This window comes from Erythrolamprus reginae, chromosome 10, assembly GCF_031021105.1.
Source record: "Erythrolamprus reginae isolate rEryReg1 chromosome 10, rEryReg1.hap1, whole genome shotgun sequence".
Lineage (NCBI taxonomy): Eukaryota > Metazoa > Chordata > Lepidosauria > Squamata > Dipsadidae > Erythrolamprus > Erythrolamprus reginae.
In genome coordinates, this window is record NC_091959.1 from 46,452,899 (window position 1) to 46,479,317 (window position 26,419).

Sequence of the window (26,419 nt, forward strand, 5' to 3'; positions counted from 1 at the left end):
TGCAAAGCTACAATAGTCCAAACCAGAATTTGCTTCACAAAGCCAAATTTAAACTGCCCGTTCTATGGTTTAATCTGCTTTTTGAAGCCAGCACCATCTGCAAAGAGCTTTCCCAGTTTGTGTTGGACTCGGAAAATTGCAAAACACTGGCTTTAAATAACATATTAAACAATCAGCAGAAGAAATCCTGTTATGGTTTCGAGGTGCAAATCTGGTCAGAGGTTTTAATGCACCGAAAAATAACAGATGTTCCCAGCCAAGAGCACTTAATTTGCAGTCTTCTTAAGCTGTAATATCTCTCCCCTCATTAACACGAAGCAGCCCTAAATAACATCGAGGACAACGGATGCTTTGCTGTAGCCCAATCCATCAAAATTTTGACAACCACGATCATCCAGCAAAGCTGTGGTAGAGTTAAACTTTTCTTTGTGAGGACTAGTTTGTTTATTTCCCGATCTGCCGAAATCTACAGTGGATTAATCAATAACTAAAAGGTAAGCAGAGCATATGGTAGACCTCATGAACAGATATTTTTTATGCTGCCTGAGCCTCGGTCAGTGGCTGCAGTTTTATGCGATACGTGAATCCAGCATCCGGCAATCTGGGTTAAATAGCAAACTAAGATTACACAAATTTAAAGCACGCCCTAAAAAAATCCCAAACCCACAAAAAGTTAAAACCTCTTTTTTACTGCCCAAACCTGACTCCTAAAGTATTGTATTTTTCTGAGTATAAAAGGCACCTTTTTCCTCCCTAAAAGAGGCTGATAATTTGGATGTGTCTTATACTCTGAATGTAGCTTTTTTTCCAACCCTGACTACCTGCTAGCGATCTTCCCAGCTCTTACCTTGCAGGCTCTTTCATTGTTACTCTCTGCAAAGAATGTTTTCCAAGCCTTAAATCTTTGCAGGGTTTTTTCCATTCCTCCAACTTGCTCCAAATAATTTTCTTTCCAGCCCTAACCAGGTGCTAACAGTTTCCCCAGCTCTCTCTTACCCGCTTGCAAGCTCTTTCATTGTTACTCTCTGCAAAGAATGTTTTCCAAGCCCTAAGTCTTTGCAGGGTTTTTTCCATTGCTCTACTTGCTCCAAATGTTTCTTTCCAGGTGCTAACAATGTTCCCAGCTCTTACTGGCTTGCAAGCTCTTTCATAGAAACATAGAAGTCTGACGGCAGAAAAAGACCTCCTGGTCCATATAGTCTGCCCTTATACTATTTTCTGTATTTTATCTTAGGATGGATATATGTTTATCCCAGGCATGTTTCAATTCAGTTACTGTGGATTTATCTACCACGTCTGCTGGAAGTTTGTTCCAAGGATCTACTACTCTTTCAGTAAAATAATATTTTCTCACGTTGCTTTTGATCTTTCCCCCAACTAACTTCAGATTGTGTCCCCTTGTTCTTGTGTTCACTTTCCTATTAAAAACACTTCCCTCCTGGACCTTATTTAACCCTTTGACATATTTAAATGTTTTGATCATGTCCCCCCTTTTCCTTCTGTCCTCCAGACTATACAGATTGAGTTCATTCAGTCTTTCCTGATACGTTTGATGCTTAAGACCTTCCACCATTCTTGTAGCCCGTCTTTGAACCCGTTCAATTTTGTCAATATCTTTTTGTAGGTGAGGTCTCCAGAACTGAACACAGTATTCCAAATGTGGTCTCACCAGCGCTCTATACAGCGGGATCATAATCTCCCTCTTCCTGCTTGTTATACCTCTAGCTATGCAGCCAAGCATCCTACTTGCTTTCCCTACCGCCTGACTGCACTGTTCACCCATTGTTACTCTCTCTGAATAAAGTTTTTTTAAAGCCCTAACCAAGGGATAAAATAATGTGCTGGAGCTGATAAGACGAAGGACTTCAGCCAAATGAATATCTGGGAAGCAGATTCTTCTCCCTATTTTCGTCCTCGAAAACTAAGGTGTGTCTTATACTCCGAAAAGTACAGTACTAGCCATTCTACAGGTCAAGGGAGAAAAGATCCAATTATTTCCCCAGCTTGTCGAAAACTCGGCCATCCATCATTTTGCAAAATGTTCATCGAAATCCAGCACGCCTGCCCGGTTCCAGAGACATCTGCTACCCTGCCCCTCAGATGCCCTTGCCAGCTGATTAGCATCGTGGATCATTCAGACATTCGGAGACGGGGAAACCTGATCTGCATTCCTGGCCTGGCTGGAGAAAAACCGGAAGAGCTAAACCAGTTTTCCTTGGCGGGCGGTAGTGACCGCAGAGTGCAACCAGCATTATTTATCTCCTCCTCCTCTTCCCCTTCTCTTCTTCTTCTCCCTCCTCCTCCTCCTCCTCCTCTCCTTCCCCTCCTTTTGCTCTGCTTCTTCTTCTCCCTCCTCCATCTCCTCCTGCAAACCTCACTCCCTCCTAGCCCTGTTGATGTAAGCTGGATGGGTCAAGAAAGGTCTACAAAAAAACAACAACAACCACCAAGCTCCAGAGCCCCCAGCCCTCCTCTTCCATCTCCTCCTCTTCCTCTTCTTCCTCCTTCTCTTCTTCCTCCTCCTCTTCCTCTTCTTCTGCTCTTCCTCTTCCTCCTCCTCCTAGCCTCTTCTTCCCCTTCTCCTCCTCTTCCTCGTCTTCTCCTCTTCCTCCCCTCTTTTTCTCCTTCTCATCCTCTTCCTCTCCTCTTCTCCTTCCTCCTCCTCTACCTCTGCCTCCTCCTCCTCCCCTTCTTCTGCTCTTCCTCTCCTCCTGCAAACCCTCCCCCCTCCTAGCCCTGTTGACGTTAGCTGGTTGGGTCCTGAAACGTCTGCAAAAAAACCCCCACCAAGCTCAAGGACCCCCTCCTCCTCCTCTTCTTCCTCCTCCTCTTCCTCCTCCCGTGCCAACCCGCCCTCTCCCCCTGACGCTGTTCCCTAGCGGGGCAAGGCGACGCCTCGGCGCTGCCAAAGGCCGCCCGGGCCAGGGCTGCTGGGGCCCGGCAGGGGAAGGGAAGGGGAAGGGCGGGTGGGGGGCGTCGCCGAGCCCGTCCCTCCGTCCCTCCCCCGGCCGCCCCGGTTGGCTGCCGCCTGGCCAGGAGGCGCCGGGAAGGCAGCGAAGATGGCGACGCGGGCGGGAGGCCTCCCGGTCCGGCCCTGGATGCGGGTGCTGTGCGGGGGAGCCCGGTGAGAGAGAGAGAGAAAGACCCACACGCGCCCCCTGGCCTTCCTCCTCCTCCTCTTTCTCCTCTTCCTCCTCCTTCCTTCCACTTACTCTTCTTCCCGTCTTCCTGCCCCTCCCCTTTCTCTCCTCTTCCTTTTCCTCCTTCTGTTCTTCTTCTTCCTTTCCTCTTCTTTTTCCTCCTTTTCGTCTTCCTCCTTTTTCTCTCCTTTCTTTTTCTCCTTCCCTTCTTCCTTCCTCTCTGCCTCTTTTCATCTTCCTCCTCCTCCTTTCCATCTTCCTGCCCCTCCCCTTTCTCTCTCTTCCTTTTCCTCCTTCTGTTCTTACTTCTTCCTTTCTTCCTCTTCTTTTTCCTCCTTTTCCTCTTCCTCCTCCTCTTTCCCTCCTTTCTTTTTCTCCTTCCCTTCTTCCTTCCTCTCCTCCTCTTCATCTTCTTTCTCCTCCCCTCTTCCTCCTCCTCTTTCCCTCCTTTCTTTTTCTCCTTCCCTTCCTTCCTCTCCTCTTCCTCCTCTTCCTTTCATCTTCTTCCTCCTCCTTTTCTTTCTCTCCTTTCCCCCCTTCCCTTGTCTCCTCCTCTTCTTCCTTCCTCTCCTCCTCTTTTCATCTTTCTCCTCCTCATTTCCATCTTCCTGCCCCTGCCCTTTCTCACTTCCTTTTTCTCCTTCTGTTCTTCTTCTTCCTTTCTTCCTCTTCTTTTTCTCCTTTTCCTCTTCCTCCTCCTCTTTCCCTCCTTTCTTTTTCTCCTTCCCTTCTTCCTCCCTCTCCTCCTCTTCATCTTCCTCCTCCTCATTTCCATCTTCCTGCTCCTGCCCTTTCTCTCCTCTTCCTTTTTCTCCTTCTCTCCTTCTTTCCTTCCTCCCTCTCCTCTTTTCATCTTCCTCCTCCTCATTTCCATCTTCCTGCCCCTGCCCTTTCTCTCTTCCTTCTCCTTCTGTTCTTCCTTTCTTCCTCTTCTTTTTCTCCTTTTCCTCTTCCTCCTCCTCTTTCCCTCCTTTCTTTTTCTCCTTCCCTTCTTCCTCCCTCTCCTCCTCTTCATCTTCCTCCTCCTCATTTCCATCTTCCTGCCCCTGCCCTTTCTCTCTTCCTTTTTCTCCTTCTGTTTTTCTTCTTCTTCCTTTCTTCCTCTTCTTTTCATCTTCCTCCTCCTCCTTTCTGTCTTCCTGGCCCTCCTCTTTCTCTCCTCTTTCTTTCTTTCTTTCTTTCTTTCTTTCTTTTTCTCTTTTTCTTTTTCTTTCTCCTTCTCTCTTCTTTCTTTCTTCTTTCTTTGTTTCTCTCTTTCTCTCTTCCTTTTTCTTTATCTCTGTCTTTCTTTTTCTTTCTTTCTTTCTCTTTCTCTTTTTTCTTTGTCTCTCTCTTCTTTTTTCCTTCCTTCCTTCCTTCCTTCCTTTCTTTCCACCCGCCTGTCCATCCTTCATGAAAACAACAGAATTTCCTGAAATGGCAAAATCGACTTGTTTGATTAGGGGAAAAACAACAAACTACATTGGTCAGCAACTAGAAAGCTTTTTGCTGAAAAGGGAGGGGGGAAAATTGAACGTGATTTCTTTTGCTTTGGTGGCCAGGAAGTGTAGAATAGGGAAAGGAAAGGACCCACAACGCCCCTTTTAAAGCAACGCAACACAAATGCTTTTATAATTCCTGCAAAAAGATGGAAAGGCCCTTTATAACTTTACTTTCTTTTTTAAATCTCTCCCTTTCTTTCTTTGTTTTGTGTTCTTTCAAAAACCCAGCAGTGCTTGGACTTCATTTTCCATCCTTCACCCGGGCAGCATGGTTTGTGGGTGGGTGTGTTTCGGCTGTGGATGATGGGTCTTATTATCAAACCCAGCAAGGAAATGCCATTTGAGTGGAGGATGAAATCAAATCAGAAATAAACTCTTTGCTCTTGAACAATAAGGAAAAGCATTGCTATCACCAAGGATGTGGGATTAGCCTGTTTTCCAGGGATTTTCCGAAGTTAATGAGTGACCAGGGTTGGAGCAAAGGTCTTGGTCAAATAAAATGGAAGGGGGGGGATATTATTAGTAATTGTTGATTGGCATATACTGGCTCACCTCTCTGGAAGATTATCTTGGTCGTGGGTTGTTTTTTTTCCAGCTCTAAAGAGAGCTAACAGGAAAAGTTCGATTGCATTTGGTTTTCAAGAAAGATTATATCGTATTACAGGAGGTCTACAAGGAGTAAGAATGGAGTGGAATAGAATAGAGAATAGAACAGAGAATTGGAATAGAATAGAATAGGAATTGTTATTGAGAATAGAAGAGAGAATAGAAGAGAGAATTGGAATAGAATTGGAAGAGAAGAGAAAAGAATAGAATAAATAGAACAGAGAATTGGAATAGAATAGAATAGGAATTGTTATTGAGAATAGAAGAGAGAATAGAAGAGAGAATTGGAATAGAATTGGAAGAGAAGAGAAAAGAATAAAATAAATAGAACAGAGAATTGGAATAGAATAGAATAGAATAGAATAAGAATTGTTATTGACAATAGAAGAGAGAATAGAAGAGAGAATTGGAAGAGAATTGGAAGAGAAGAGAAAAGAATAAAATAAATAGAACAGAGAATTGGAATAGAATAGAATAGAATAAGAATTGTTATTGAGAATAGAAGAGAGAATAGAAGAGAGAATTGGAAGAGAATTGGAATAGAATTGGAAGAGAAAAGAAAAGAATATAATAAATAGAACAGAGAATTGGAATAGAATAGAATAGAATAGAATAGGAATTGTTATTGAGAATAGAATAGAGAATAGAACAGAGAATAGGAATAGAATTGGAAGAGAAAAGAAAAGAATATAATAAATAGAACAGAGAATTGGAATAGAATAGAATAGAATAGGAATTGTTATTGAGAATAGAAGAGAGAATAGAAGAGAGAATTGGAATAGAATTGGAAGAAAAAAGAATAGACTGGACTGGGTAGAATAGAATAGAATAGGGAATTGGAATATAATTGGAATAGAAAAGAATAGAATAGGAATTGTTATTGGGAATAGAATAGAGAATAGAAGAGAGAATTGGAATAGAATTGCAAGAAAAAAAAGGAATAGACTGGACTGGGTAGAGTAGAATTAGAATAGAATAGAATAACAAAGTTAGAAGGGACCCTTGAGGTCTTCAACCCCCTCCTTAGGCCAGAAATCCTACACTACTTCAGACAGATGGTTATCTAGCATCTTCTTAACAACTTCCAGTGTTGAAGTATTTACAACTTCTGGAGGCAAGCTGTTCCACTGGTTAATTGTTCTAACTGTCAGGAAATTTCTCCTTAGTTCTAAGTTGCTTCTCTCCATGTTTAGTTTCTTGTCCTACCCTCAGGTGCTTTGGAGAAGAGCTTGACTCCCTCTTCTTTGGGGCAACCCCTGAGATATTGAAACACTGCTATCGTGTCTCCCCTGGTCCTTCTTTCCATCAAACCAGCCATGCCCAGTTCCTGCAACTGTTCTTCATATGTTTCAGCCTCCAGTCCCCTAATCATCTTTCTCCACTCTTTCCTAGCATCCTTTTTTCCATATCGCGGTGACCAAGACCAAATGCGGTGTGATCTTAACTAAGGCTTTGTAAACCTGTAGTAATCTGCAAGGTGAATTGGCCTCCCTTGGAAAGAAAACCAACCGTTTTCAGAATTTCGGTCAAATTGGGCGGCCTCGAAATGTGGAGTCCACCCATCAAACTAAAGCACCTCAACTTTTGTTTTGTCTTTTTTTTGTTCCCAGGGGTTATTCCAAAGACAGCGAAAGCAGCTGGTTTCGGTCCCTCTTCGTCCACAAGGTGGATCCGCGGAAGGACGCCCACTCCAACCTCCTTTCAAAGAAAGAGACCAACCACCTCTACAAGATCCAATGTGTGTCCCTCCTTCGCGATTTCTACATTTTTTCCCCTTTTCCAGAGCAGATTTCACTGTGCAAACAAATCCTAATTGTGTGGACGTCGCTTAATTGGGGCCACGGAAAGAGATTTGGACTTCAAATCCCAGAATCCCCTAGCCAGGAATTCTGGAAATTGACGTCCACGTGATAAGCTGTAAAGTGGATGGTCTCCATCGTCACTTATTTATTTATTATTGTTATTGTTGTTGTTGTTATTATTATTATTATTATTATTATTATTAGGTTCGCCTGGCGCACCAGTTTATTGATTATTTATTTACTTACTTACTTACTTACTTACTTACTTACTTACTTACTTACTTACTTACTTACTTACTTACTTACTTACTTACTTATTGGATTTGTATGCCGCCCCTCTCCGCAGACTCGGGGCGGCTATATTTATTTATTTATCGGATTAAGGTAAGTAAGTAAGGTAGACTGCGCATAGTACTGTAAATAATACAGTATGTACATATTTATTATTATTATTGTTATTGTTATTTTTATTATTATTATTATATTATTATTATTAGGTTCGCCTGGCGCACCAGTTTATTGATTATTTATTTATTTACTTATTTACTTACTTACTTACCGTACTTACTTACTTACTTACTTACTTACTTACTTACTTACTTACTTACTTACTTACTTACTTACTTACTGGATTTGTATGCCGTCCCTCTCCGCAGACTCGGGGCGGCTAACAGCAATGATAAAAAACAACATGTAACAATCCAATTTAATAAAACAACTAAAAACCCTTATTATAAAAACCAAACATACACACAAACGTACCATACCTAACTTGTAATGGCCTAGGCTAGGGGAAGGAATATCCTAACTGCCCCATGCCTGGCGACAAAGGTGGGTCTTGAGTAATTTGCAAAAGACAAGGAGGGTGTGGGCCGTTCTAATCTCTGGGGGGAGTTGATTCCAGTTGAGGCCCTATTTGGACCGGGAGTCACTACTCACAGTCACTCATGCCCTCATCACCTCGAGGCTCGACTACTGTAATGCTCTCTACATGGGGCGACCTTTGAAGAGTGTTCGGAAACTTCAGATCGTGCAGAATGCAGCTGCGAGAGCAATCATGGGCTTTCCCAAAAATGCCCATGTCACACCAACGCTCCACAGTCTGCATTGGTTGCCGATCAGTTTCCGGTCACAATTCAAAGTGTTGGTTATGACCTATAAAGCCCTTCATGGCACCGGACCAGATTATCTCCGGGACCGCCTTCTGCTGCACGAATCCCAGTGACCAGATAGGTCTCACAGAGTGGGCCTTCTCCGGGTCCCGTCAACTAAACAATGTTGTTTGGCAGGGTCCAGGGGAAGAGCCTTCCCTGTGGCGGCCCCGGCCTCTGGAACCAACTCCCACCGGAGATTAGAATTTCCCCCACCCTCCTCGCCTTTCGTAAGCTCCTTAAAACCCACCTCTGCCATCAGGCATGGGGGAACTGAGATATTCTTTCCCCGTAGGCCTTTACAATTTATGCATGGTATGTCTGTATGTATGTATGTTTGGTTTTTAGTTGTTTTAGTATTGGATTTACATGCTGTGTTTTATTACTGTTGTTAGCTGCCCCGAGTCTACGGAGAGGGGCGGCATACAAATCCAATAAATAAATAGATAGATAGATAGATAGATAGATAGATAGATAGATAGATAGATAGATAGATAGATAGATAAAATTATTATTATTATTATTATTATTATTATTATTATTATTATTATTATTATTAATTGGACTTGTATGCCGCCCACCTCCAGGGACCCGGGGCGGCTCACGACATATAAGGCAAAAAAATACGTATGCAAATCTAGTAGTTAAAACTATAAACTTAAAACATTAATTTAATTTAAAAAACAGTCAATTTACTCAAGCACACAATTATTTATTTATTGGACTTCTATGCGGCCCAATCCCGAAGGACTCGGGGCGGCTTACCACAATAATAAAAACACAAAATTAATAAATACAAAGGGGTAAAAGAAGAGGAGCGTTTTCTAAAAACTAAAACATTATAAAACTAAAACCCCATAAAAAGTTATTTAAAAAATAAGCAGTCACAGTCATATACATGCACACCATTCATAAAATTGGCCATCCAGGATGTAAGTTTATGGCCCCCAGGCTATAAAATGATTGATTCAATATACAATACGCGTAACCCAGGGGTAGGCAAAGATGGCTCTTCTATAACTTGTGGACTTCAACTCCCAGAATTCCTGAGCAAGCATGATTGGCTCAAGAATTCTGGGAGTTGAAGTCCACAAGTCATAGAAGAGCCAACTTTGCCTAATCCAATTGTATATGCGTCATCGGCGGGGAAGTGTAATGAATTTTAACACCATACATAAATTTCACCGTTGGAATACGATATATTGTTTAAAAAGTTCCGTTTTTCTTTCTCTCGTTTCCAGTCCACAATGTGAAGCCCGAATGCTTGGATGCCTACAACACACTTGCGTAAGCATCGACCTCTCTTGGTTTTTCCATGGTTTAGTAAACCAAAATGCATTTTCTTAATGGTCCTATTTGGGTCGCGCCCCCCCCCCCATACTATTGCACAATACGTTTGATAAATAAAGTTGCAGCGCTTAGAATGCAGGATTGCAGTCCGACTCTGCCCACAGCCAGGAAGTTCGATCCTGGCTAAAGTTAGACTCATCCTTCTGAGGTCGGCTCAAGATTGACTCGGCCTTCCATCCTTCCGAGGTGGACAAAATTGTTGGGGGCAAGAGGCGGACTCTGTAAACCCCTTAGAGAGGGCTGTAAAAGTACTTTGAAGTAGTATATTAATCAAAGTGGTATTGCTATTGTCCTTCCTTCCTTTTTTGCTTCTTTCTTCCTTTTTTAATTTTCTCCCTTGCCTTCCTTTCTTCCTTCTTTCCTTCCTTCCTTCTTCCTTTCTTCCTTCTTTCCTTCCTTCTTTCCTTCCTTCCTTCCTTCTTTCCTTCTTTCCTTCCTTCCTTCCTTCCTTTCCTTCCTTCCTTCTTTCCTTCCTTCTTTCCTTCCTTTCCTTCGTTCCTTCTTTCCTTCCTTCCTTCCTTCTTTCCTTCCTTCCTTCCTTCTTTCCTTTCTTCTTTCCTTCTTTCCTTCCTTCCTTCCTTCTTTCCTTCTTTCCTTCCTTCCTGTTTTTCCTTCCTTCCTGTTTTTCCTTCATTCTTTCCTTCCTTCTTTCCTTCCTTCTTTCCTTCCTTCCTTCCTTCCTTCTTTTCTTCCTTCTTCCCTTCCTTCCTCCCTGTTTTTCCTTCTTTCCTTCCTTTCTTCCTTCTTTCCTTTCTTCCTTCCTTCTTTTCTTCCTTCCTCCCTGTTTTTCCTTCCTTCTTTCCTTCCTTCTTTCATTCTTTCCTTCCTTCCTTCCTGTTTTTCCTTCCTTGCTTGCTTCCTTCTTTCCTTCCTTCCTCCCTCCCTCTTCCAAATGCTGCCTCTATGTTGGTTGAGGCAGGCATAATTCTATTTGTTGAGGGGTCGAGGGAAAGGGAGGGTCTTGCCTTCTCTTTCTGCTCAAGATCCCCATGAACAATTGGTGGGTCACTGGGTGACACAGAATGCTGGACTCAATGGGCTTTGGCCCGATTCACCAGGGCTCTTCTTAGGTTCTTATGTGATTATTTGCCCCTCTGTTAATTTTGCGCCTTGCTTTGCAGGGAGGAAGTCCTGCCCAAGCTGCATTCGGACACCGGGTACCCTTGTGAACTGGTTGGCAGCTGGAACACCTGGTACGGCGACCAGGACCAGGCAGGTGAGAAGGTGGGGCAGGCAGGTGATTTGAGCTGCGTGAAGGGGAACCGAACAGCACACCTGTTTCTATTGGTTTTTCTACTGATTCTTCTACTGGTTTTTCTATTTTTCCTACTTTATTCTACTGGTTTTTCTATTGATTTTTCTGCTGGTTTTTTAATTGATTTTTGTACTGATTTTTCTATAGATTTTCTATTGGTTTTTCTATTCATTTTATATTGATTTTTCTACAGATTTTCTATTGGTTTTTCTATTCATTTTATATTGATTTTTCTACAGATTTTCTATTGGTTTTTCTATTCATTTTATATTGATTTTTCTACAGATTTTCTATTGGTTTTTCTATTCATTTTATATTGATTTTTCTACAGATTTTCTATTGGTTTTTCTATTCATTTTATATTGATTTTTCTACAGATTTTCTATTGGTTTTTCTATTCATTTTATATTGATTTTTCTACTGGTTTTCTATTGATTCTTCTACTGATTTTTCTACTTTTTTCTACTGATTCCTCTACTGATTTTTCTATTTTTCCTACTTTTTTCTACTGATTTTCTATTGATTTCATAGAAGTCTGACGGCAGAAAAAGACCTCCTGGTCCATCTCGTCTGCCCTTATACTATTTTCTGTATTTTATCTTAGGATGGATCTATGTTTATCCCAGGCATGTTTCAATTCAGTGACTGTGGATTGACCAACCACGTCTGCTGGAAGTTTGTTCCAAGGATCTACTACTCTTTCAGTCAAATAATATTTTCTCACGTTGCTTCTGATCTTTCCCCCAACTGACCTCAGATTGTGTCCCCTTGTTCTTGTGTTCACTTTCCTATTAAAAACACTTCCCTCCTGGAACTTATTTAACCCTTTGACATATTTAAATGTTTTGATCATGTCCCCCCTTTCCCTCCTGTCCTCCAGACTAGACAGATTGAGTTCATGAAGTCTTTCCTGATACGTTTTATGCTTAAGACCTTCCACCATTCTCGTAGCCCGTCTTTGGACCCGTTCAATTTTGTCAATATCTTTTTGTAGGTGAGGTCTCCAGAACTGAACACAGTACTCCAAATGTGGTCTCACCAGCACTCTATATAAGGGGATCATAATCTCCCTCTTCCTGCTTGTTATACCTCTAGCTATGCAGCCAAGCATCCTACTTGCTTTCCCTACCGCCCGACTGTCTATTTCTATAGATTTGTTACTGTTTTCTGTACTGATTTTTCTATTGATTTTTCTGCTGGTTTTTAATTGATTATTGTACTGATTTTTCTACAGATTCTTCTACTGATTCTTCTATTCATTTTATATTGATTTTTCTACTGATTTTCTATTGGTTTTTCTATTCATTTTATATTGATTTTTCTACTGATTTCTATTGAAAGTCACCTTTTTCAGTGCTGTTGGAACTTCAAATGGTCATTAAGTGAATTGTCGTAAGCCAAGGAACACCTGTCCTGGGGGGACAAGCCTAGCCCAAGGCTTGTATATTTTACATCAACTCCCTCTTTTTGGGCGTCAGTAAGACTCAGCGTCATTTGTTCCCCTGCAGTTCACATCTGGAGGTTCGTCGGTGGCTACTCAGCCCTCATGGAGTCCATGAACAAGCTGAGGGAGAACCAGGTATTTGGGGAACTCCATGACACTTGGCTGATTTGTTAAAATTATATGAGCTTGGGGGGAATCGGGAGATTCCGGTAGTTCAAATAAGTGTAAAGGTTTATTGCAAGCTTAAGCTCGCAACAAGAATCTGAACTACTAACAGTCAAGGGAAATGAGCGGGAGATAGATAACTTGAGTTCCTAGAAACTTTTAAGTGATAAGGCCACACTTGGAATCCTGCATTCAGTTTTGGTCACCGCAATGCAAAAAGGATATTGAGACGCTAGAAAAAGTGCAGAGAAGAGCAACGAAGAGGATTAGGGGACTAGAGGCTAAAACATAGGAAGAACGGTTGCAGGAACTGGGCATGGCTAGTTTAATGAAAAGAAGGACCAGGGGAGACAGGATAGCAGTGTTCCAGTATCTCAGGGGTTGCCACAAAGAAGAAGGAGTCAACCTCTTCTCCAAAGTGTTGGTTATGACCTATAAAGCCCTTCATGGCACCGGACCAGATTATCTCAGGGACCGCCTTCTGCTGCACGAATTCCGGCGACCAGTTAGGTCCCACAGAGTGGGTCTTCTCCAGGTCATGTCAACTAAACAACGTCACTTGGCGGGGCTCAGGGGAAGAGCCTTCTCTGTGGCGGCCCCAGCCCTCTGGAACCAACTCCCCCCAGAGATTAGAATTGCCCCCACCTTCCTCGCCTTTTGTAAACTTCTTAAAACCCACCTCTGCCGTCAGGCATGGGGGAACTGAGATATTCTTTCCACCTAGGCTTCTACAATTTATGCATGGTATGTCTATACGTATGTTTGGTTTTTATAATAATGGGTTTTTAACTGTTTTTAGTATTGGATTATTATTATATGCTGTTTTATTATTGCTGTTAGCCGCCTCGGGTTTCCGGAGAGGGGCGGCATACAAATCCAATAAATAAATAAAAAATAAAAATAAAAATAAAAATAAATTAATAATAATAATAATAATAATAATAATAATAATAATAATATAGTAGATTTATATGCCGCCCCTCTCCGAAGACTCGGGGCGGCTCACAACAATAATAAAACAATATTACAATGAAAAAGGATATTGAGACTCTAGAAAAAGTACAGAGAAGAGCAACGAAGAGGATTACGGGACTAGAGGCTAAAACGTATGAAGGACAGTTGCAGGAACTGGGCATTGCTAGTTTAATGAAATAAAGGACCAGGGGAGACATGATAGCAGCCTTCCAGTATCTCAGGGGTTGCCCCAAAGAAGAGGGAGTCAAGCTATTCTCCAAAGCACCTGAGGGTAGAACAAGAAGCAATGAGTGGAAAGTAAATATTATTATTACTATTATTATTATTATTATTATTATTATTATTATTATTATTATTTTGATTTGTATGCCGCCCCTCTCCGAAGACTTGGAGATAAACAACCAAGGAGAAAATTCCTGATAGTTAAAATAATTAATCCGTGGAACAGCTTGCCTCCAGAAGTTGTGAATGTTGCAACACTGGAAGTTTTTAAGCAAGTGTTGGATAACCATCTGTCTGAAGTGGTGTAGAGTTTCCTGCCTAAACAGGTGGTTGGACTAGAAGACCTCCAAGGTCCCTTCCAACTCTGTTGTAATTATTATCTCAGGGACCGCCTTCTGCTGCATGAATCCCAGCGACCAGTTAGGTCCCACAGAGTGGGCCTTCTCCAGGTCCCGTCAACTAAACAATGTCGTTTGGCGGGGCCCAGGGGAAGAGCCTTCTCTGTGGCGGCCCCGGCCCTTTGGGACCAACTCTCCCCAGAGATTAGAATAGCCCCCACCCTCCTTGCCTTTCGTAAGCTCCTCAAAACCCACCTGTGCCGTCAGGCATGGGGGAACTGAGATATTCCTTCCCCCTAGGCTTCTACAATTTATGCATGGTATGTTTGTATGTATGTATGATTGGTTTTATAACAAGGGTTTTTAGCTGTTTTTAGTATTGGATTTTTACATTCTGTTTTTATCACAGTTGTTAGCCGCCCCGAGTCCACGGAGAGGGGTGGCATACAAATCCAATAAAATAAAATAACATAAAATAACATAAAATAAAATAAAATAAAATAAAATAAAAAAATAAAAAAAATTAAATAAAAATAAATAAAAATAAAAATAAAATAAAAAAGTATAAAATAAATAATTCTTGATCTCGAATAAAAACCGACAGCCATTTGATTGCCATTTTTCTGACTCTTTGCTTTTTCCGTTTCCGCCAGGAATATTTGCAGTTCCGCAAAGAGAGGAGCCAGATGCTCCAGTCCCGAAGGAACCAGCTGCTCCTGGAATTCAGTTTTTGGAATGAGCCTCTGCCCCGCGCCGGGCCCAACATCTACGAGCTGCGGTCGTACAAGTTGAAGGTGAGATCTTGCAAGAGGCCTCTCAGGAAGTTGGCTTTCCTCCATAGTCACGGCCAATCAAAAGAACCCCACTGTCATTAAACATTTAGGTTTTTAATGTAAAATTGTTATTTTAGACTTAATGTTAGATTTGTCATTGTACACTGTTTTATCACTGCCTGTGAGCCGCCCCGAGTCTGCGGAGAGGGGGCGGCATACAAATCTAATAAATAAATAAAGGAAGGAAGGAAGGAAGGAAGAAAAGGAAGAGAAGGAAGGAAGGAAGGAAGAGAAGGAAGAAAGAAAGAAAAGGAAGATAAGAGAAGGAAGAAAGAAAGAAAGAAAGAAAAGGAAGAAAAGGAGGAGAAGGAAGGAAGGAAGGAAAAAAGAAAGAAAGAAAGAAAAGGAAGGAAGAAAGAAAGAAAAGGAAGGAAGGAAGAAAGAAAAGGAGGAGAAGGAAGAAAGGAAGAGAAGGAAGAAAGAAAGAAAGAAAGAGAGTGCGGAGAGGAGCGGCATACAAATCCAATAAATAAATAATAAATAAAATGATAGTCGATAGGAATTGATATTCATTGCTTGAAGATAAGTAAATTTGGATTTTCTTTTATAAGAAGGGGATTTATTTATGGAAAATTGGGAGTTAAGAAATACGATTGAATGATGAGTTCTAGTCCCGCCTTAGGTATGAAAGCCAACTGGGTGAGTTTGGGCCAATCACCAGGAGACTGTGAATTCTAGGCCCGCCTTAGACATGGCAGTCAACTGGGTGACTTTGGCCCAATCACCAGGAGACGGTGAGTTCTAGTCCCGCCTCAGACATGAAAGCCAACTTTGGGCCAATCACTAGGAGGCAGTGAGTTCTATTCCCACCCTAGGCATGAAAGCCAATTGGGTGACTTTGGGCCAATCGCCAGGAGACGGCGAATTCTAGTCTCGCCTTAGACATGACAGGCAACTGGGCAACTCTGGATCAATAGCAGCAGGCTGCGAGTTCTAATCTTGCCTTAGACATAAAAACAGGTTGGGTAACTTTGGGTTTTAACTCAACCCACCTCACAGGGCTGTTTTGGTGGGGCAAATAGAAGGAGGATGGCATATTCTATATGTTTCCAGCCTTGAGCTATTGATAAAGTAACGAAGGAGGAATAGCCGTGTAATTAATTAATTTCCTTCGATTTACTGATTTGCTGCCATCAGCCTTTGAAATCCATTTCTGCAATTTTATCTTTTCTTTTCTTTTCACTTTCAGCCCGGGACCATGATTGAATGGGGAAACAACTGGTAAGCAGAACGCAGTGAAAATATTTTTATTTCTCCAAAGGTCGGTATGAATTCCCCCGAGGGAAAATTTGCAAATTTGCAGCTCGTGCAGAGCAAAACAAGATGTAATTAATATTCGGTTAAGTTCATCCCAGAAGTAAGCCTACTTCCCTGGTTCCTTTGGGGTCTTTCCCTAGGTGTTTTTAAAACCACAATAATCAGAATCCCAAACTAGGCTGTCCTCAATTTGTCGATGATACCCAGTTATACATCTCCACCCCATGTCCACTCAACGAAGCAGTGGAAGTGATGGGCCGGTGCCTGGAGGCTGTTGGGGACTGGATGGGTGTCAGCAAACTCAAACTCAACCCAGACAAGACGGAGTGGCTGTGGGTCTTGCCTCCCAAGGGCAATTCCATCTGTCCGTCCATTACCCTGGGGGGGGGGGATTATTGACCCCCTCAGAGAAGGTCCGCAACTTGGGTGTCCTCCTCAATCCACAGCTCACATTAGAGAAACACCTTTCAGCTGTGACGAGGGGGGCGTTCGCCTGGTGCACCAGTTGTGGCCCTATTTGGACCGGGACTCACTGCTCACAGTCACTCATGCCCTCATCACCTCGAGGCTCGACTACTGTAACGCTCTCTACATGGGGCTACCTCTGAAAAGTGTTCGGAAACTTCAGATCGTGCAGAATGCAGCTGCGAGAGCAATCATGGGCTTCCCTAAATATGCCAATGTCTCACCAACACTCTGCAGTCTGCATTGGTTGTCGATCAGTTTCTGGTCACAATTCAAAGTGTTGGTTATGACCTATAAAGCCCTTCATGGCACCGGACCAGATTACCTCCGGGACCGCCTCCTGCCGCACGAATCCCAGCGACTAGTTAGGTCCCACAGAGTGGGTCTTCTCTGGGTCCCGTCAACTAAACAATGCCGTTTGGCGGGACCCAGGGGAAGAGCCTTCTCCGTGGCGGCCCCGGCCCTCTGGAACCAAACTCCCCCCAGATATTAGAATTGCCCCCACCCTCCTTGCCTTTTGCAAGCTACTTAAAACCCATCTCTGCCGCCAGGCATGGGGGAATTAAGATTCCTTCTCCCCCTAGGCCTTTACAATTGTATGCATGGTATGTCTGTATGTATGTTTGGTTTTTTATATTAATGGGTTTTTAATTCGCTTTTAGTATTGGATTATTTTGTATACTGTTTATGATTGCTGTAAGCCGCCCCGAGTCTTCGGAGAGGGGCGGCATATAAATCCAATAAAACTAAACTAAACTAAACTAAACTCAATTTGTTGGATTATTCCAAAAATGGAAACCAAGTTATCCCAGTACCAAAAATGAACAGGAAATATTAATTATTAGCGGCTGTGCTTCTTCATCTCTCTCCTTTTTCATCTGGGCAGGGCTCGGGCAATTAAACATCGTCAAGACAACCAGGAAGCGGTGGGCGGATTCTTCTCCCAAATTGGAGAGTTGTACATCGTACATCACTTGTGGGGTAGGTAGCCTTGAAATACACCCTTCTTTAGAGCAGGGGTCTCCAATCTAAGCAACTTTAAGCCTGGCAGACTTCCAACTCCCCGAATTCTCTAGTTTTTACCAAGTCCCAATTGCAAATTTATCAATTTCTTGGGCTTTAATCTTCATTTATTCAACTCTCTCTATGGCATTCCCAATTGTTAGATAGCCGCTAATTTACATTCTGGGATACCTGGCTGCATAGCTAGAGGTATAACAAGCAGGAAGAGGGAGATTGTGATCCCGCTGTATAGAGACCCCATTTGGAATAATACTGTGTCCACTTCTGGAGACCTCACTTACAAAAAGAGATGGATAGAAACATAGAAACATAGAAGACTGACGGCAGAAAAAGACCTCATGGCCCATCTAGTCTGCCCTTATACTATTTCCTGTATTTTATCTTACAATGGATATATGTTTATCCCAGGCATGTTTAAATTCAGTTACTGTGGATTTACCAACCACGTCTGCTGGAAGTTTGTTCCAAGGATCTACTACTCTTTCAGTAAAATAATATTTTCACATGTTGCTTTTGATCTTTCCTGCAACTAACTTCAGATCAAATTGAACGGGTCCAAAGACTGGCTACAAAAATGGTGGAAGGTCTTAAGCATAGAACTTATCAGAAAAGATTTCATGAACTCAACCTGTATAGTCTGGAGGACAGAAGGAAAAGGGGGGACACGATCGAAACATTTAAATATGTTAACAGGTTCAATAAGGTTCAGGAGGGAAGCGTTTTTAATAGGAAAGTGAACACAAGGACAAGGGGGCACAATCTGAGGTTAGTTGGGGGAAAGATCAGAAGCAACGTGAGAAAATATTATTTGACTGAAAGAGGAGTAGATGCTTGGAACAAACTTCCAGCAGACGTGGTTGGTCAATCCACAGTCATTGAATTTAAACATGCCTGGGATAAACATCGATCCATCGTAAGATAAAATACAGGAAATAGTATAAGGGCAGACTAGATGGACCAGGAGGTCTTTTCCTGCCGTCAATCTTCTATGTTTCTATGTTTGTAATTTATTTTATTATTTTACTATTTTTAATTTTTTTATACTTTTATTTGGGGGAGGTTACATGTTTTATTTACCTAGGTTTAGGATGTGATTGAGCCTTACTCAACTTGAGGTTCCACAAGGGGTTGTTGGGGGCTTTTACACAAGATGATATTTTTGATCGCTCTGCAGCTTACCGAGACCTGCAATCTCGAGAGGAGACACGGAACGCGGCGTGGAGGAAGCGAGGATGGGATGAAAATGTTTACTACACAGGTCAGACATTTTGAGGGGGGGGAGGACTGCTGGACATCTTAGCCAAAGTTGTGGCTGCTTTGTTGCGCCAATTGCTGCTGGGATGGTGCTGTAATCACGCCCCCTTCGTTTTCCAGTGTTCTCTGACAGTTTCCCAGTCAATCTAGCAATCCCTTGCTGCCTGCCTCACTCGGCTGCAGCCACTTAACCTGTCTGCTGAAGAGGGAGGGAAGGAGGGAAGGGAGGAAGGAGAGAAGGAAAAAGAGGGAGGGCGGGGAGAAGAAAAAAATGAGGGAGGGAGGAAGAAAGGAAAGAAGAAAAAAGGGGGAGGGAGGAAGGAGAGAAGAAAAAGGAGGGAGGGGAGAAGAAAAAAATGAGGGAGGGAGGGAGGAAGAAAGAAAAGAAGAAAAAGAGGAAGGAAGGAAGGAAGGAAGGAAAGGCAAAACCACTTAGGAAGGCAGGTGAGAAGAAAAAAGGAAGGGAGGAAGGAAAGAAGGAAGGAAGGTGAGAAGAAAAAAGAGGGATGGAAGGAAGGAAAGGGAGAAGAAAAAAGGGAGGAAGGAAGGGGAGAAGAAAAAAGGAGGGAGATGAGATGAAAAAAGGAGGTAGGAAGGAAAGAAGGAAGGAAGGAAGGGGAGAAGAAAAAAGAGGGAGGGAGGAAGGAAGGAAGGGGAGAAGAAAAAAGGGAGGGAGGGAGGAAAGAAGGAAGGAAGGAAGGTGAGAAGAAAAAAGAGGGATGGAAGGAAGGAAGGTGAGAAGAAAAAAGGGAGGAAGGAAGGGGAGAAGAAAAAAGGAGGGAGATGAGATGAAAAAAGGAGGGAGGAAGGAAGGGGAGAAGAAAAAAGAGGGAAGGAAGGAAGGGAAGGTAGGAAGGGGAGTAGAAAAAAGGAGGAAGGGAGGGAAGGTAGGAAGATGAGAAGAAAGAAGGGAGGAAGGGAACATGAGAAGAAAACAGAGGGAGGGAAGGAAGGGAGGGGAGGGGAGAAGAAAAAAGGAGGAAGGGAAGGAAGGAAGGTGAGAAGAAAAAAGGAAGGAAGGAAGGACACATCCCGTTGCTCAAGGCTATTCCCAGAGTCCCAATTTCCCAAGAGTGTCCTTCACCCTGTGACCCTTGGCCTGTCCTTCTGTGTTTGCAGTGCCTCTCGTTCGGAGCATGGAATCCAGAATCATGATCCCCTTGAAGATTTCTCCGCTGCAGTGACCCGCCTTCCCTGGGCAGCGACCAGAAGGGGAGAAAAGCCCCCACAACTTCGTTACATTTCCTCCCCGTCCTCCCCCATCCTCTAACAAATCTTCGTTACATCCCGATTTTCTAACTTTTTTTCTGCTTTGCGTTGCTCCGCCTCGGGCGCTTGGGCGGACTTCAACTCCCAGAATTCCCCCGAGCCGGAACGCCAGGAGGACTTCCACTCTCTTGCCTAGCATCTGACCTCTTTCCTGGAGGGGGCGGTTCCTCCCCACCCAGCCAGCCTCTTTTAAGAAGGACAAGCCTTCTGACCAATGGAAGGGTGGATGTGGGCCTGTCACTCTGGCCAAGCGTGTGAGATGGCTGACAGTAGCGATCATAGTAATAGTAATAATGATGGTGATAATAATAATAAAGATCTGCTTTTCAAGGGCTGTGTGACCTGCCTTATTGCACATATACATTAAATACTTGACTGTTCTGTCTGGGTCACTCCAGAAGCCAAGACCAACCCAAAAAGAGAATCCAGACACACCGGTAAAAGGCAAAGGCAGTTTATAAAATTCAAGAAAAACACAGATAACAGAAAATGTCCTTACAAACAGGAAAATGCTGTATCTTCAGATATATCCACGAAGGCAAAAGTCCATGCAGCAATACAGGATTCTTGCTGCCAAGACGAGGCTGTAGATAGCAGACCTACACCTCCCACGGGTCTTCCAAACTGCTGGGCCACAAGCCAGGAACAGAGACGTCGAGAACAAAGCAGGACACCATATCTCCAACTGATAACACTCCACATGGCTTCAAGGGCTTGCCTGCCTTTTAAACCCTGCTAAGGAGGACCACACCCAAGCCCAGCTGTTCCTAATTCAATTCTGATAATACTTCTTTAATTGCTCCTTTCTTTGATCTGAACGTCTCTGTCCCAAGTCAATGACGGCTTGTGCTTCATCCCCTAATGACTCCAAGCTACTGGCTGGGGAGAGCCCCCCCCCTAGGACTCTCATGCTGTTCTCCTTCGTCCCATTCCTGATTTTCCTCTCCCCCGTCCGACTGTTCAGCCCCCTCCTCTTCGCTGTCCTCCTCCGGGCATGGAGCCAGCAGAGACACAGCCGGTCCCTGAGCAGCCTCAGGCTGAATCACAACACTTGACATACTGATCTGGCTCATCCTTTTGACCAAGGATGGGCAATTAATTTTGCCATAGGGCCTCATGAGAAATTGGCATAGTTTTAGAGGGCCGGACTAATATAATTAACTCATTTCTATCCAATACTGTATATTATTGGGTAGAACTGAGTTAATTATATTATAATTATAAATTATAATTATATATTATATTCAATTCATTAGATTTGTATGCCGCCCCTCTCCGTAGGCTCGGGGCGGCTCACAACAGTATTAACACAGTATACAGTGTTCCCTTGATTTTCGCGGGTTCAAACTTCGCAGAAAGTCTATACCACGCTTTTTCAAAAATATTAATTAAAAAATACTTCGTGTTCCCCCCCCCATACCACAGTTTTTCCCGCCCGATGACGTCATATGTCATTGCCAAACTTTTGTCCACCTTTAATAAATATATTTTTTAATAAACTTTAATAAATAACCCTGGTGAGTAATGATCTAAATGGTTGCTAAGGGAATGGGAAATTGCAATTTAGAGGTTTAAAGTGTTAAGGGAAGGCTTGGGATACTGTTCATAGCCAAAAATAGCGTATTTACTTCCGCATCTCTACTTCACGAAAATTCGACTTTCGCGGGCGGTCTCGGAGCACATCCCCTGCGAAAATCGAGGGAACACTGTATAACAAATCTAATAATTAAAAGTCACTAAAAACCCCTTATTAAAAGAAAACATACACACAATATACCATGCATAAACTATATAGGCCCGGGGGAGATGTTTCCGTTCCCCCATGCCTGGCGGCAGAGGTGGGTTTTAAGAAGTTTACGAAAGACGAGGGTGGGAGCAATTCTAATCTACAGGGGGAGCTGGTTCCAGAGGGTCGGGGCCGCCACAGAGAAGGCTCTTCCCCTGGGTCCTGCCAGACGACATTGTTTAGTCGACAGGACCTGGAGAAGGCCAACTCTGTGGGACCTAACCGGTCGCTGGGATTCGTGCAGCAGAAGGCGGTCCCGGAGATATTCTGGTCCGGTGCCATGAAGGGCTTTATAGGTCATAACCAACACTTTGAATTGTGACTGGAAACTGATCGGCAACCAATGCAGACTGCGGAGTGTTGGTGTGACATGGGCATACCTAGGGAAGCCCATGATTGCTCTCGCAGCTGCATTTAATATATTTTATTATATATTATATCTTGAACACCCGGTTCTTATCTAGAAAAGTTGGACAGCATCTTGCCCATGTCTGTTTTTGACAGTTGTTGTGGTTAGCTCTGGCCCAGCTCCTGCCCCAAGGACTGTGGATGTGGGGGAGACATCCACATGCTGCAGGCCTGTTTTGCCCCCGGTGGAATCTGCTGATGAAGGCTCCTCTGACCAAGAAGACATGAGTGACAGGGAGGAGGAGAGTGGGGCAGACAGCTCAGAAGGAGATCAATTCTCTAGCTCCTCCTTGGATTCAGAACAAGAGTTAATGATACAGCCACGCATGCGGAGAGCGATGCATAGGCAACAACAACTGAAAGATTATTATCAAAGAAAATGAGGCCACCTGTGGTTGGGTGGGGCTGTGGTCATTAGTGAGGCTGCTATAAAGAGCAGCCTGTGGGTTTGGCCATTGTGGAGGATTATCTGATCCTTGTGTTTCGTGACTGCTTTACTGACTTTGACCTTTTGTGTGCTGATTTTTCCCCGCTTTGAAACTAAACCAGAGCAAAGTGTGTTTCACTTTGTGAAAGAAGGACTGTGAATTGCCTCACAGCTGCAAGCTAAGTATCTCAGAACTGATAAGGGACTTGTACAAATGACCAGTTTGTTTGGAGACCAGTGCTCTTTGCTATACCAAAAGAGGGCTTAGGTTAAGGGAATTTTCATTATAAAGAACATTGTTTTGAATGTTCAAACGTGTGTGTGTGTGTCTGAAATTTGTACCTGTGAATTTTTGGGAGGAGTCTACCAGAGAGCTCGACAGAACAACAGTTAAGCTGTCATCACGCGTATGCGATTAACAAAATGTCAAGAAAACATCTGGAAGGTGCACACGAGCTATGAAAATGATCCTCCTCGTGTCATTTATTTTTCTGCTTGTGTCAGAGTTCAAGTGCTTGCTCAGCACAAGAGCCAAAGTCTCGATAGCAACAGCTTTACCTGATGCACTTTGATTGGCATCATCATCTTGGGCAAGGAAGTTTCGAAGCCTAGGTCCCGCCAGAGGTGGGTTTTAAGCAGCTTACGAAAGGCAAGGAGGGTGGGGGCAATTCTAATCTCTGGGGGGAGTTGGTTCCAGAGGGTCGGAGCTGCCACAGAGAAGGCTCTTCCTCTGGGTCCCACCAAGCGACATTGTTTGGTTGACGGGACCCGGAGAAGACCCACTCTGTGGGACCTAACTGGTCGCTGGGATTCGTGCGGCAGAAGGTGGTCCCGTAGGTATTCTGGTCCAATGCCATGGAGGGCTTTATAGGTCATAACCAACACTTTGAATTGTGACCGGAAACTGATCAGCAACCAATGTAAGCCACAGAGAAACATAGAAGACTGACGGCAGAAAAAGACCTCATGGTCCATCTAGTCTGCCCTTATACTATTTCCTGTATTTTATCTTAGGATGGATATATGTTTATCCCAGGCATGTTTAAATTCAGTTACTGTGGATTTACCAACCACATCTGCTGGAAGTTTGTTCCAAGGATCTACTACTCTTTCAGTCAAATAATATTTTCTCACGTTGCTTTTGATCTTTCCCCCAACTAACCTCAGATTGTGTCCCCTTGTTCTTGTGTTCACTTTCCTATTAAAAACACTTCCCTCCTGAACCTTATTTAACCCTTTTAACATATTTTAAAGTTTCGATCATGTCCCCCCTTTTCCTTCTGTCCTCCAGACTATACAGATGGAGTTCATGAAGTCTTTCCTGATATGTTTTATGCTTAAGACCTTCCACCATTCTTGTAGCCCGTCTTTGGACCCCTTCAATTTTGTCAATATCTTTTTGTAGCTGAGGTCTCCAGAACTGGACACAGTATTCCAAATGTTCGGAAACTTCAGATCGTGCAGAATGCAGCTGCGAGAGGAATCATGGGCTTTCCCAAATATGCCCATGTTACTCTAACACTCCGCAGTCTGCATTGGTTGCCGATCAGTTTCCAGTCACAATTCAAAGTGTTGGTTATGACCTATAAAGCCCTTCATGGCATCGGATCAGAATATCTACGAGACCGCCTTCTGCCTCACGAATCCCAGCGACCAGTTAGGTCCCTCATAGTTGGCCTTCTCTGGGTCCCATCGACTAAACAATGTCGTTTGGAGGCCCCGACCCTCTGGTACCAGCTCCCCCCAGAGATTAGGATTGCCCCCACCCTCCTTGCCTTTCGTAAACTTCTTAAAACCCACCTCTGCCGTCAGGCATGGTGGAATTGAGACATCTCCCCCGGGCCTATACAGTTTTTGCATGGTATGTTTGTGTACTGTATATGCTTTTTGCTTTTTAATAAGGGTTTTTTAGTGATTTTAAATTATTAGATTTGTTATACATTGTTTTATTGTTGTGAGCCGCCCCGAGTCTACGGAGAGGGGCGGCATACAAATCTAATAAATAATAATAATTCTGCACGATCTGAAGTTTCCGAACACTTTTCAAAGGTAGCCCCATGTAGAGAGCGTTGCAGTAGTCGAACCTCGAAATACGATCCTTCCAATATGAACAGGGGCCGTTTTCCGACTCTTTATTTCTAGACTTTAAGCAAAGAAAGTTACTGTTCTCGGGCACAAAAATGGAGAGGGTGTTTATCAGCTGCTGACACTGGAGTTCTGGATTCGTGGCCCGATTGGAGAAAGGAAGAAAAATATTAAAGCGAGAAAGGAGAACTTTGAAATCTCCTCCTCTTTATCTAATCCAGGAATCGCGCAGAAGGTCAAAGATGACATGGAGTTTAATTATGGGTTGTCCCTGTGTTGTTTGCAATCTTGCGAGCTTGATTGTGTTTCAGACCTCGGCAGTTCGATCACCTCATTTTTCGTGCAAGTAAATATATATATATATATATATATATATATATATATATATATATATATATATATGTTTTCGTAGATTTTCACGGGTATATGTATGTAGATTGTTCTGAGTTCGGGTTTTGCCCTGTGTAATATTTTGCATGTCTATGCGACGTTTCGGTGAAATCACATTCACCATCATCAGGCTGAAGTTTTAAGCTTCGTGTTGCTGTAAATATTTACAGCAACACGAAGCTTAAAACTTCAGCCTGATGATGGTGAATGTGATTTCACCGAAACGTCGCATAGACATGCAAAATATTACACAGGGCAAAACCCGAACTCAGAACAATCTACATATATATACTGTATATATATATTCAATTCTCTTCCCACGCCCACCCAACCACCCTCATTGGATTTCGTCCTTGGTTCAATTCAGCCGGCAAATTTCTCCAGTGGAAAAAAGGTTTCCAATTTTTCCAAGCTTTGCTGAACATAATAATAATAATAAATTATTATTGTAGTTTGGAGCGGTTTATATTGAGTTTGGATCCATTACGTGCTCGTGTATCGCTGCAGTTGAAGACAATTTAATACTCTAATAATAAATCATTATTAAAATATTATCTTCAACTGCAGCAATACACGAGTGCATAATGGATCCCAACTCAATGTAAACTGCTCCAAACTCGACTGCAGAAAATACAACTTCAACAAGAGAGTGATCAATGCCTGGAATCACTACCTGATCTGTTGTTTCTTCCCCAAACCCCAAAATCTTTAACCTTAGATTGTCTACATTCGACCTCTCTACATTTGCTGGTTCTCTGAACTACTCAAAATTTCCACGACCTGTTCTCCAAAACCTGTCTGTCAACATTCCAAATAGCATCTGAGAAATAAATCAGAGTCCGAGGCTTGGCCTTCTTCAAAGTTATTATTATTATTATAGAAACATAGAAACATAGAAGACTGACGGCAGAAAAAGACCTCATGGTCCATCTAGTCTGCCCTTATACTATTTCCTGTATTTCATCTGTTACATCTCTGTCCCCTTTACCTAGTTTATATGCCTGTCCAAAAAAGTTCTGAATTCCTCACCGAGCACCTGGGTACCTCTGTATGATGGATGCAAACCATCCCTCTTAAACAACTCCCTATTAGACCACCTACTGACATTATGACTTACATAGCCAAAACCTTCAGCTTTACACCACTGCCTTAACCACACATTAAACTCTCTGATACAAGTTGTTTTATCCTCCTGGCCACAAACCGGTAACACCTCTGAGAAAGTCACTGAATCAGTTATTTTACCCAGCTCCACACTTAGACATTGAAAATCTCTTTTTACTACATTAACAT

The 26,419-nt window shown here is 43.0% G+C and overlaps 1 protein-coding gene across 1 annotated transcript; it reads left to right on the top strand.

The window, feature by feature from the left end:
• The first annotated feature begins 2,960 nt into the window (after positions 1-2,960).
• NIPSNAP1 (nipsnap homolog 1) lies at positions 2,961-20,360 on the top strand. The gene is made up of 10 exons (XM_070763051.1): positions 2,961-3,124; positions 6,838-6,965; positions 9,422-9,467; positions 10,652-10,746; positions 12,294-12,364; positions 14,583-14,723; positions 15,952-15,983; positions 17,371-17,465; positions 18,682-18,765; positions 19,881-20,360. Exons 1-10 carry the CDS (start codon positions 3,060-3,062, stop codon positions 19,943-19,945), a joined length of 822 nt encoding a protein of 273 aa, XP_070619152.1. The 5' UTR covers positions 2,961-3,059; the 3' UTR covers positions 19,946-20,360.
• The last annotated feature ends 6,059 nt before the right edge of the window (positions 20,361-26,419 follow it).

Coding starts and splice junctions, on each gene's coding strand:
- NIPSNAP1 (XM_070763051.1), top strand. CDS start 3,060: ATGGCGACGCGGGCGGGAGGCCTCCCGGTCCGGCCCTGGATGCGGGTG. Junction 10,747..12,293: donor CGGCGACCAGGACCAGGCAG/GTGAGAAGGTGG, acceptor GTTCCCCTGCAG/TTCACATCTGGAGGTTCGTC. Junction 18,766..19,880: donor TGAAAATGTTTACTACACAG/GTCAGACATTTT, acceptor CTGTGTTTGCAG/TGCCTCTCGTTCGGAGCATG.